Source organism: Chinchilla lanigera, unplaced genomic scaffold (assembly GCF_000276665.1).
Source record: "Chinchilla lanigera isolate Chin_1 unplaced genomic scaffold, ChiLan1.0 scaffold00046, whole genome shotgun sequence".
Lineage (NCBI taxonomy): Eukaryota > Metazoa > Chordata > Mammalia > Rodentia > Chinchillidae > Chinchilla > Chinchilla lanigera.
Genome location: NW_004955447.1, coordinates 14536984 through 14549716, shown reverse-complemented (window position 1 = coordinate 14549716; position 12733 = coordinate 14536984). Strand labels below are relative to the sequence as shown.

General features: G+C 40.1%; 1 protein-coding gene across 1 annotated transcript in view; it reads left to right on the top strand.

Annotated features, from left to right (window-relative positions):
* The window catches only part of Srp72 (signal recognition particle 72kDa), a 32781-nt gene that overhangs the window by 3042 nt on the left and 17006 nt on the right, over window positions 1-12733 (top strand). Inside the window, exons 3-8 of the mRNA XM_005392872.2 lie at window positions 2301-2424; window positions 4817-4960; window positions 5040-5151; window positions 7790-7821; window positions 9308-9432; window positions 9526-9583. Coding sequence (XP_005392929.1) covers window positions 2301-2424; window positions 4817-4960; window positions 5040-5151; window positions 7790-7821; window positions 9308-9432; window positions 9526-9583 — 595 coding nt within the window. The remainder of the gene's footprint in view (window positions 1-2300; window positions 2425-4816; window positions 4961-5039; window positions 5152-7789; window positions 7822-9307; window positions 9433-9525; window positions 9584-12733) is intronic.

The window sequence follows — 12733 nt, the reverse complement described above, 5'->3', positions numbered from 1 at the left end:
AAAAAAAAAAAAAAATTGATCTTGCCAAGTTGCCCACGCTGGGTTCAAACTTACAGTCCGTCCGCCTTAGCCTCCCTTAGTGCTGAAATTATAGGTGTTCGTCACCACACCTGGCTTTGATTTTCCTTTTATTTAAATTAATCATTTTATTTTGAAATGAGGCCTCACTATGTTGCCCAGGCAAGGCATGAACTCCTGGGGTCAGTGATCTTCTGCCTCAGTCTCCCAAATACCTGGGCCTGTGAGTGAAGAGCAGCACGGTCAGCTAACTTCTTTATGGTTGGGACTGGACCCCAAAAGAAATAAGTGTCACAGTTAGCTTTGCAGGGTATTCTTTAATGGGATTAGAGCTTGTAAGGTAAAGAACAATATATAGTATATTTCCTTTTGTAAAAGGAGGAGCCTGTAAGACTTACGTATCTACCGTATTTGTAAGAACACTAGGGGGAGAGACACAGATTAAAGAGTCACTTGTAGAGGGCGACAAAAGCCAGTTAGGTTTGGACAGCAGTGGGTATAAACCATTAGTGTCTATCTTCTTTTCATATACCCAAGCCATATAAATATACTGCACAGTGGAAACTAATTTTAAAACTATTAAAAATAAAAGGATGCTGCTTTCTGCTATCAGACATGTTTATGCTAAAATTTTAAATACCAGATTTTGTGAGATAGGAAATTTTCTTAAAGATCTGTTAGATAAGTAAAATATTGGTATTCGCTTTGATGTTTTTCTTCAGAGATTGGTTGCAACCTCAAAATGACGTGTGTGTGTGTGTGTGTGTGTGTGTGTGTGTAACAGTAGCAAGGGTTTGTATTTATTAAAGGGAGGAGGGGCCGGGGATATAGCTCAGTGGCACAAGCACCTGCTTGGTAAGCATAGGTTCTGAGTTTGATTCCCAGTACCCAAAAAAAAAAAAAAACGTTAAGAAAGGGAGGAAGAGAAACAGGCTCTGCAGAGCGGATCTGGGCCAAGAAAAAGTAGGGAAAGGGCATGAGCGGAGAGAGAGCTGCAAGGCTGTTGTCCTTCTCTGGCTCAGGTCCAGGCTGTGACTTGTTTTAATTTTTTAGTTTTTTCTTTTCTATTCTGAGCCAAGGTCTCATTAAATTGCCTAGGCTGGGCGGGAACTTGCCACCCTCCTGCCTCAGCCTTCCATGGGAATAAAGGTGTGTACCACTGTGTCCAGTTTATAAATGTTGCTTTCTTAGTTGTTTATTTACCAGTCTTAGATTACAAGTATTGTGTTCTTTTACTTATAGTTATTTTTTATTTGCTAATTATTTGCTTCTTGAACAAGTTAAAAGAAGCACCTTAAAGCTCATTATTTTACTAATAGATTTTTTTTGCATGTGTGGTACTAGGGATTGAACTCAGCACCTTTGTACTGAGCTACATCTCCAGCCCTTTGTTTTTTTCATACAGGATCTTGCTAAATTGCCCAAGCTGAGTCAAGAACTCAAATTCTTCTGAGTTAGCCTCCAAGAGTGCTGGGACTACAGGTGTGCACCATCACACATGGATATTTTATTAATAAATACAAGGAATTTATCAGATAGCCATTTAAATATTCAGATTGTCCTCGTTCCTAAGATAATTGGTTATTTTATTGATTCATAATTACTTTCTTCAGTGTTTGGTTTGGTGTTTTGTGTGTGTATGTGTGTGTGTGTGTGTGTGTGTGTGTGTGTGTGTGCGCTGCTGGGGATCAAACCTAGGGCCTTGTGGCTGCAAAGCAAGAGCTCTACTAGAGTCCCAGCCCCAACCCTTCAGTTTCTTTTTTTTTTGGGTTTTCTCCGGTACCAGGAACCGAACTCACAACCTTGCGCTTGCCAGGCAGGCGCTTTTGCCGCTGAGCTAAATCCGCAGCCCCCAGTTTCATTTTCTTTTTTAGCTCTTTTTGAGACAGGGTCTTGCTATGCAGTTCAGGTTGGCCTTGAGCTCACTTTGTAGCCCAGGCTTGCAATGATCCTCCTGCATCAGCCTCCCAAGTGCTGGTATTACAGGTGTGTGCCACCACGCCCGGCTGTCCTTTAGTGTTATTTCCAGAAGGCCAGTAATTGTCTTAATATCCATGAAGGAAGGAGAGGCTGGGGAAGTGGATTCATATTTTGTGACACAAGTCTGTGTCATTTTTGGATAAAAAATTTTTATAAACTTTTTTAGTCACTAACCTTTGTTCCATATTGCTGTGGGGATCCAATCAGTTAACACATTCCAAGTGCTTAGAGCAGGGTCTGGCATAGAGTGAGTGTTCTATTTTGTAGAGATAACGATCAGCTATCTGCTTTTTCTTCTTCAGCAACTCTCTCTCCTTTGAGAAGGCATATTGCGAGTATAGGCTCAACAGAATTGAGAATGCCTTGAAGACCATAGAGAGTGCCAGCCAGCAGACGGACAAGCTGAAGGAGCTGTACGGACAGGTGGTGAGTGTGCTTTAAACACCTGTCGGTCGTCAGCATCCCGAGCATGCTGTAGCACAGTCAGGGGTGAGGAAACCGCCCGTCCTGAAGTGCCAAGAAACCCACCAAACCAGTTCTTGAGGTCTGAACATTCTTTTACCCCAATATTGAGATCAAACCCAGGGGCATTCTACCACTGAGCTACAGCCCCAGGCCTTTTGAAAAATACTGTTATTGTGATAGAGGGTTTTGCTGAATTGCTGGCAAATTTGAGGCTGGTCTCAAATTTATAATCCTTCTGCTATATCCTCCCAAGTAGCTGAGATTATAGTCATGTGCCACCAGGCCAAGCACATTTGTTCCTTTTGATCTTCATTTGAAAGTGGTAGGCCAGGTGTGGTGGTGCGCGCCTGTAATCCCAGCACTCAGGAAGCTGAGGCAAGAGGGTCACCTTGAGTGTGGGGCCAACCTGGGCTCCGTAGTGAGTACAAGGTCAGTCTGAATTACGTAGCGAGACTCTCTCAAAAGTAAATAATTTTCAAAATGAAATGATATAAAATAGGGATCCTGGTGATAAGAGGGCAGAAGTGTGTGAGCTGGGTAAATGATCGGGTTGCTGAAGGGCACCGGTCTCCGTTGTTCGTAGTAGACAGATTCACCCAGGGGGTAATTGTGACTGTGCTGTAAGGACGGCTTTATTCAGCAACCCCTTGAGAATAAGGGACCGAAGCCTCAGAGAGGGAAAATGAGGTAGGATAGAAGAAGTGAAGTTAGGTAGAAAGGAGACCAAGATTTTAAAAATTGTATTTTAAAGAAAAATGGCAGCTCCAGAACGTAAGCCCGGTTTATTTACTTTTTTCCTTCTCCCAAAGCAGCCAACCTGGGCAGCTCAGGTGTGCCTGCTCCCCTTACTCGCACGTGGCCCCCCCCCACCCCCTCCCCGTGGGGGGACCTCCCTTTTCACGTCTCCCCTGGGAACAGACATTCTCTCTCGAGGGTTGTCCCATCCTCCCCACCCTCTAAGACTAAGACTAAAGGCCAGACTAAGACTGTAGATGACCGAATTCCACAGATTGCCACCTCCCAAACACACAGAGGATCCCAGTTCCCACGTGTATGGTGCCCCATTTCTCCGAGCACCTCCATTCCACTCTTGAGTGCGTCCTATATCTTCCTCTAAGAATGCCTTCTATGCCCCTTTAAAAAGATAAAAAGCTGAGGCAGGAGGATCACTGTGAGTTCAAGGCCAGCCTGAGTTTCACAGTGAGTTAAAGGCCAGCTTGAACTACGTAGGGAGACCCTGAAACCGATTTGCATAGGCTGTCATGCCTCTTCACGATAGCCCACCCTACACTCCACAGTATATTTTTTATTTCTGTATTTCCCCTCCCTTTTTACTGAGCCCAAATTCACTCTGCAGAGCCTGTTTTTTCCCCTACCCTTCTGGCTTTTTTTCTACCTTTAATAAACGAAACTTTGCCACCATTAAAAAAAAGAAGACCTTTGAATAAATAAGCAGAATTATGAGTTTTTGACATTATTCTGTATAATAGCTGATCTGAGGAACAGAAATAAAGATTATATCTAATGAATTCTATGAAATTATAATATTAATATTTAATTTTGTCCCTATTTACAGGGGATTAGTAATTATATTATGATAAACTTTTTTTTTTTTTTTTTGAGACAGGCTCTCGCTATGCAGTTCAGGCTGGCCTTGAGCTCACTTTGTAGCCCAAGCTGACAATGATCCTCCTGTGTCCGCGTGCCGAGTGCTAGGATTACAGGCATGAACCACCACACCTGACTCTGTGATAAAATTTTTTATTGTAATTCAGATTTAGGTAAAATTTCTTTTCACAACCTATTTAGGTACTTAATTGATTTCAAGAAGGAAGATAAAAAGAAAATTCCTTTTTTTTTTTTTTTTTTTGCCTGTAATGGGAATTGAACCCAGGGCCTTCCCGCTGAGCTATATCACTGTTATTTTGAGGGCTAGAAATATAACTCAGCGGCACAAGCACCTGGGTAGCAAGTACAAGGTCCCGGGTTCGATTCCCAGTCCCCAAAAAAAATCACTGTTATTTTGAGACAAGGTCTCATTAGTTACTAAGTTAACCATGCCAGACTCTAATTTGGGACTTCCATGCCTCAGCCTCCCACCATGCCTGGCTCTACAAATTACTTTTTTAGATTGAATCATATTTATAAATCTGCAGTAAAGATGCATTGTTTTTGAAGGTGTCACAGCACACAGAACTAGTTTAAAGTTACAAAAGATAAACATGTGATTGTCTGCATTATGCTGAATTGGATTTCTCATTTAGTGATTTCCCGGAACACTAGTGTGACATTAGAGATATAACATTGTTATTAGTCTTTGATTTTTTTTTTGTACTTGCTTTTTGTTGTTTAGCTATACCGTTTGGAACGCTATGATGAATGCTTAGCTGTGTATAGAGATCTCGTCCGAAACTCCCAAGATGATTATGATGAGGAGAGGAAAACAAACCTTTCGGCAGTTGTGGCAGCTCAGAGCAACTGGGAAAAAGTGGTTCCAGTGAGTATCCTCATGCACCCGTACGGCTGTAGGATAACCCTCACACCTGGTGTTTGACTGGTGTTCTGCTCCATGGCAGGAGAACCTGGGCCTCCAAGAAGGCACCCACGAGCTATGCTACAACGCCGCATGTGCACTGATAGGACAAGGCCAGCTGAACCAGGCGATGAAAATCCTCCAGAAAGCTGAAGGTTGGAAGTTCATTAAGTTCCTGTTAATATAATGTGGATACAACTTATAGAGTACCTTCAAAAATCATATTTGATGTTTATGAAATTATTAAATGGAAAGAGTACTGAGACAGTGGGAGTTATTCAGAGTTTATTTAGACTCTGTCTTTGACTATCAGTGGTTCTGTCCAATCACTGAGGCAGTCCACTTGTCCACCATGTTCAGTTTACTTCACCTTAAAATACGAATGTTGAAGCCAGGCGTGGTGGTGCACACCTATAATCCCAGCACTCAGGAGGGTGAGGCAGGAGGATCACTGTGAGTTCGAGACCAGCCTGGGCTACAAAGTGAGCTCAAGGCCAGCCTGAACTGCATAGTGAGACCCTGTCTCAGAAAGACCAAAAAAATGAACGTTGAAGATTAGCTTTTTGAGCAAACTATTATGATTGTTACATGTAAATAAAGTGACTTAATGCTAAGCATCTACAGTAGTACAAGACATTCAGTAAAACATTCAGTATTATTGGTACTGTTTGATTATTATTTGTCCTCTGGTGGGTAATATGGTACACCTCAGCATACGTGTCCAACATACCCTACATTTATGTACTTAGATCACCAATCAAGCACATTTTTAACTGTCTAGTATGTTTTTATATACAATATTTACATGCTTTAAAGCTTTTAATTAAGGAACAAAGGCGATTCGAGGATGTAGCTCAGTGGTAGAGCATGAGCTTAGCATACACAAGGCCGTAGGTTAAATCCCAGCACCAGAAAGGAAGGATAAAAGAAGGGAAAAGGAGGCCGGAACACAAAGTAAAATGAAATTTGTGTCTGGTCTCAGCTCCTGAAGCATTTAGCCTTTTCTTCTGTACACATCATCTGGGGAAATGAAAAATGATGTTCCAGGGGCTTCAGGGAAAGGTGAGGAATGAAAAAAAGAGGGGAAATGGGGTCTGCTTTACTGTTAAATTGTAAAGGTTAAAATAAGAAGAAAGATCAGTGCATCATGAGAAGAAAAACAAGGATTACAATTTAGGGGCTGCAGATACAGCTTAGTAGTGGAGGGCTTGCCTAGTGTGCTGCAGGTCTTGGGTTTGATGCCCAGCACCACAATAAGTAAAAAATAAAATTTTACTGGTTGTGGTGGCATGTGCCTTGCTGCCAGCACGTGAAGGGCTGAAACAGGATGATCATTTGCACTAGGAGTTCAAAATCAACCTGAGCAAGCCTGTCTCAAAACAGAGAAGACTCCTTGGTGATGCCCAGTATTGACAGTGGTGCGGAAGAGCATTCTTAAACCTTGCAGGCTTGCGTGTCAAGGTAGTCTAGACTTCACCTCAGCCAGTTTGGTGATGTGTAAGATTTAAAAGTTTGCATCATCTTTGATGCATGAATTCCATTTCTAGAAATTTGGTAAATTCATGCATGTATCTGTGAATATTAATTGAAAGGATATATGTAAGAAAAGTTTAGAAAGAGCCCACATTTCTATGCCATTAAAGGATTGGCTACAATTTACTATAATCCCAAAGTAGATTGCTGTGCAGTAATTAAAACTAATAATGTAAAAAATAATATTGACCCATATTTATTATAACATAAAGATGGCCATAGTATATTAAATGGGAGAAGATAATATAGTATGTAGAATATTCCCCTTTGATTTTAAAATGCAGGTTTATATAACAGCTAAATAGCTGAAATTTTAGCAGTGTTTTCTCTGTAGGTGGTGCAGTTATTATCTTTGCATTTTTCTTTTTTTGTTTGTTTGTTTTTGTTTTTCTTCCAGTACCAGGAATCAAACTCATGACCTTGCGCTTGCCAGGCAGGCACTTTGCCGCTGAGCTAAATCCCCAGCCCCCTATCTTTGCATTTTTCTGTAATTTATGTTTTGCAATCAACACATTAATTTACATATATGTTTAAATGACTTTTAAAAAATGACATTTAAAAATGACATGTAAATGTCATTTGTAGTTAACATTTTTAAAATGTTAGCATGGAGGATACAAATGAAAGGAAAAATGCTAGAGACTGACAATCAGGTACCTATTTTATTGTGTCTTACTTCATTTTTTAGTGTATGAAGCGTTACTAGAGATTGAATTCAGGGCCTTCACACTGAGCTACGTCTCTAGCTCCCCACACTTTGTTTTTCTTTTGAAGATAAGGTCTGACTAATTGCCCAGATGGGCTAAAAATTTTTTATTTATATATATATATATACACACACACACACACACACACACACACACTTTTTTGGGGGGGGTTCTTTTTGAGATAGGGTCTCACTATGCAGTTCAGGCTGCCTTTGAGCTCACTTTGTAGCCCAGGCTGGTCTCAAACTTGCAAAGATCCTCCTGCCTCAGCCTCCCAAGTGCTGGGATTACAGGCGGACACCACCATGCCCAGCAGATGGGCTCAAAGTTCAGTCTTCCTGTCTCAGCCTCCCAGAGTGCTGGATTATTGTTTGCCACCCCACCCAGCTAGGGTCCATAATATTTATATGGTATATGTGATGTTAATGTAAATTTTAAATTTTCATCCTAAGATTATTTTTAAATTTGATCAGTTTAGTTCTTACTCTTTTGTATGACGAAAGGAAGGGGAACTGCCGAGCAGTGCTAATTTTAAGCAATTTTTCTCCCACAGATCTTTGCCGCCAGTCATTTTCAGAAGACTCTGTAAGTATTCTGCTGTTTTTTGTTTGTTTGTCTTTTGATACTGGGAATCGAACTCAGGACCTTGCACTTACCAGGCATTTGCTGTGTGCTGAGCTATATCCCCGACCCTTCTGCTGTTGTTAAGCCCAAATTCTACACTTGTAATATAGTTAGTAGAAATTTTCACTGTAGTATTTATCAACTTTTTATAGTAGATGACAGTTCATTCCATAGAAATCATATTAGAAACACCCATGGTTAGTTATTTGATGGTCTGTTAGGGTGAGAAATCACAGTACCATGAACATTTTCTTTTAAATTGATATAAATAAAAATTCATTCTTCTAGTTTAGGATATGGAACTAAAGTCTTTGACTGTAGGTCTACTCACAGGAATTCCATGTGTTTCTTACAACATCCACACATAATCCAGCATTCCTAATGTCCACTTTTTTTTTTTTTTGAGAGCAACCATATTTTAAAGATAGGGATCAGTGTCATTACAGAGCTTTGGTAGGCGTCAGCTCTTACCACTCACCTTTTTTGGCTCATATCTAGTCAGACATAATTTTCTGTGTTCTAGCAGATCTTTCGGAGCCTTCTGCATGGTTGACATTGAAACAAGTCTCTTTATGTTCATACTTCGTCCTTCGCTATGATGTTTGTGTTACCATTTCTGTATCAGATAATTGGCATAACAGGTTTGGGCACACATGTCTGGCTCCTGGTCTGCATTCAGCAGATTGGAGGCAGGGTGTGGGTGGGTACAAGTGAGCACCTCCTAGCTCTGCGCGTTCACCATACCTCTAGGGGGCTGGACAGTGATCTATCCGGAGCATCAGTTAGGAGAGCTATTTAGCGTTCGTTACAAAATTAATTCCAGACCTCATTCCAACTTGTGAAGTTCTTAGTAAAGTATTAATTAGCATTTTATAAATTTTGGCTAAAGTTATGGTAGAATTAACAAGCATTTTAAAAATACGCTCTTCTGAGAAAATTATACTTCCAGAATTTAGGGATATTGTAAAAAGCTAAGCCTACATGTGGCTTTCTTATATTATCTTTTTTTTTTTTTTTTTTAATCTTTTTGAGACAGGGTTTTGCTGTGCAGTTCAGGCTGGCCTTGAGCTCATTTTGTAGCTCTGGCTGGCCTTAAACTCACAGTGGTTCTCCTGCCTCAGCCACTCAAAGGCTGGGATTACAGGTGTGCACCACCACACTTGGCTTACATTGTTTTTTTCATTCTTGGGCTTTAGAAGTAACAATGACCAATACACGGTATTCCCAAATTTATTGTCATCTTCTTCCAAGTATTTTTGCCATTTCTCCTTAAATTTAACTCTCCTTCAGTGGCAGTTTTAACTTTAAAGAACTGAGTCACGGGAGGAAATTACTGAAATTACATGCCTTGTAGAGGATTATGTATCTTTCATATGTTTTACTTGGTATAAAGTACATAGATCAGTTTGGAAAATGTACAGGAGAAAATATTTCTTCTTTTGCTTAGGATGGGATGGAGGAAGACCCACAGGCAGAGCTGGCCATCATTCATGGTCAGATGGCCTACATCCTGCAGCTTCAGGGTCGTACAGAAGAGGCTTTGCAGCTTTACAATCAGATAATAAAACTCAAGTAAGTGAACTTTAGAAATGAAGTATCTTTTAGAGGCGATAAAACTTCTTTTTAAAGCTTTGTTCAATTTTAACTACCACTTCGTATTCACAGGCCAACAGATGTGGGATTACTAGCTGTGATTGCAAATAACATCATTACCATTAATAAGGTAAGGAGTACCATGGCTTTCCGTGTACTTTATATGAAGAACAGATTATTCAGATTTATTCTAAGGTAAGTGATCTTTTTTCTGTCACAGAAAAAAGTTCAAATGTAACAAAATCACAGTTGAGAGTATTATGTAACTTTCATAACATTGATGATTCTGCAGTGCATATTCAAGTTATAAAACTTTTTAGTTGTAGACCTTGAACTTTAAAATACTCCTATCGGCCCAGTTTACAATACAGAGAATCTCTATTTGTTAAAGGTATAACTGTTTAAACATTTAAATGTATATGTGTGTTTTACATGATTTATTCATCTGCTGAGTCTGAACATACAAAGTGTTGATTTTCTGTGGAGTTTGTTGTTGTTGTTGTTGGGGGTTGGCATAAGGCATGAGCAAGTGCTGTGTCCTCTCTCGTACCCTTCCACTGTGTGAAACATCACAGCTGGGTGTTTGGGCCATCCTAAGTTAAACTACCATGCTAATCAGATTAGGCACCATTTGGAACATTGTGTCAATGGAAAAAGATTTCAGGTTCAGATTTGAAATCCGAGTCAATAGAAGATATTCTCTTGATACGCCATGTGTGATTTTTCAGGTGGCATCTTCTATCCTCACAGTAGTAATCTTTTTAGATGGTAGTTCTTACCTAGTTTATAAGAATATAATCTGAGTTTGAAAGAAGTTGAATAATTTGTATGAGATCATAGCTAGTAAAAGGCAGAAGTGGGATTCCAAGTGTAGTGTCTGACTCCAGAGCGCCTCCTTTGTAATACCTCTCTCCTCTGATAACAGGAGTGTTCAGGGTTCTCAAATGTGAGCTAGTGGCATTAAAGGGTAGTCATTGGCATTAAGTTTCTAAACATTGGTGCTGACATTTGAATTTGGGCAAAAATCTGAACTTTATGAATTTTGAAATGCTTGTTAGAGCAAATCCTTTTTATATGATATCTATAGTTGTGGTAAAGAGTATGTGTAAAACACTAAATAAATGTCTCCATCTAAGTATAATTTATACATTGAATTTTCATCACTTCACAAATACTTATTTCTAATCTCTTCCCCCTTTGGTACTGGGGATTGAACCCAGGGCCTTACACGTGGTAGGTAAGCACTATCTGTGAGCTATATACTCTCAGCCCTACTTCTGACTTTTTATTCACAATAGTATTAGATGCAGTAGGTAGTGCAAAAGAAATAAGAAAGATAGTCTTAATTATTACATAGTTTTGTGTTTTCCTTTCTTTCCTTTTCTTTTCTTTTCTTTCTTTCTTTCTTTCTTTCTTTTTTTTTTCTGAGACAGGGTCTTACTGTGCAGTTCAGGCTGGTCTTGAGCCCAGTATGGAGCCCAGGCTGGCCTCAAACTCACAGCAATCCTCTTGCCTGTCTCCCACATGCTGTGATTACAGGTGTGGGCCACCACACCTGGCTACATAGTTTAAAATCTTATTCTGATACCAAAAAATAAGCACATTTACATTTCTTGTCCATATACTTTGTAACTGATCACCCTCTATCCCCCCAAACTTGCCCCATACCAGGCATTGAACCCAGGCCCTTCTCACAGAGTTGCATCCTATTTTTTTTTTTGGGGGGGGGTGGTACCAGGAATCGAACTCATGACCTCACTCTTGCCAGGCTATGCCGCTGAGCTATATCCCCGGCCCTATCCTGTCTATTTTAAAACAGGATCTCAATAAGTCGCTAAATTGCCCAGACAGGGCTAACTTTGTGATCCTGCTGCCTCTGCCTCTCTGAGTGATGGGATTGCAGATGGGTGCCACCATGCCCGATACTTTGTAACTGATATCTTGTGAAAGGAGAAACCACTTGTTAGCAAATTTAAACTGGCCCTTGGGGCTGGGGACTTAGCTCAGCGGCAAAAGCGCCTGCCTGGCAAGTGCAAGGTCGTGAGTTTGGTTCCCGGTACCGGAGAAAAACCAAAAAAAAAAATAAACTGGCCCTTGAAGAAGGAATGTGGTTTAACAGGATAAATAATAAATGTGTACATATGAAGAATTACTTGATTTGTAGAGTATAGTAAGAAAACAGAACAGGATGCATAGTTTTTATATGGTTTTAAAAAACTGATCAAGTAATAACAAGGTCTGGGAAGGCTTGAAAATCAAGTTTTTGAAAGTTAAGTATCATGGCAAAGTTTAGTATGGCACATAATAGAACCAACCTGAAAATTCGGTTTTTTCTTTCAGGGTCTTGCTGTATTGCTTCGGCTGGCCCCGCATTCCTGGGTTCAAACAGTCCTCCTGCTTTAGCCTCCTAAATAGCTAGGAATACAGGCATGTGCCACCACTTCCAACTTGAAAATGTTGTTTCTTACAGATTGAATTACATGAAAGGCAGTTTTTAAATGTACTTTAAAATAGTTTCACATTTATTATTTTGGTTTTTGTTTGTTTTGAGATGGGATCTCACTGTGTTATCCAGGCTGGCCTCAAACTTCTAGGCTCAAGGCATCCTTCTGTTCTGCCTCCCAAGTAGCTGGGAGTAGCCAGCCATGGTGCTACCTGCCTATAATCCCAGTATTTTGGAAGCCTGAGGCAGAAGGCTCATTAATTCAAGGCCAGTCTGGGCTACATAGGGAGACACTGTCTCAGCCAACCAATCAAGTATACGGGACTGCATGTATATACCACCATGCCCGGTTCCAGGTTGGTGTTGGTGCTGCACACTCAGAAAAAGTAAAATTTAATTTAGACTTTTCTTTGCATAGAAAACTATGACTTTTCTTAGTTTTTACGCTAGTGGAAAATTTTGTTTAAAAAGCAGTTGTAGCTGTTTGTGATGGTGCACACCTGTAATGCCAGCTACTCAGGCACCTGAGATGGAATTACAAGTTTGAGGCTAGGTTAGACAATTTAGTGAGACTTTGTCTCAAAATTAAAAAAATAAAAATGTATAAAAGGTGGGGATGTATTTCAGTGGTTTAATCCTCAATGCTGAGGAAAAAAATGAGTTATAGCCCATATTTGCAAGTAAATGCGTTGTTTTACAAAGCACCTACTTATAAGTAAGTCGGTCATTTTATAAGGCTGAGGTGCTTATTTTTGTCTTGACAATGCAGTGTGACTCCGTTGGCTCCCTTTCATAAGAGGCTTGTGATTTTCTATAATTCTTTTTTTTTTTTTTTTT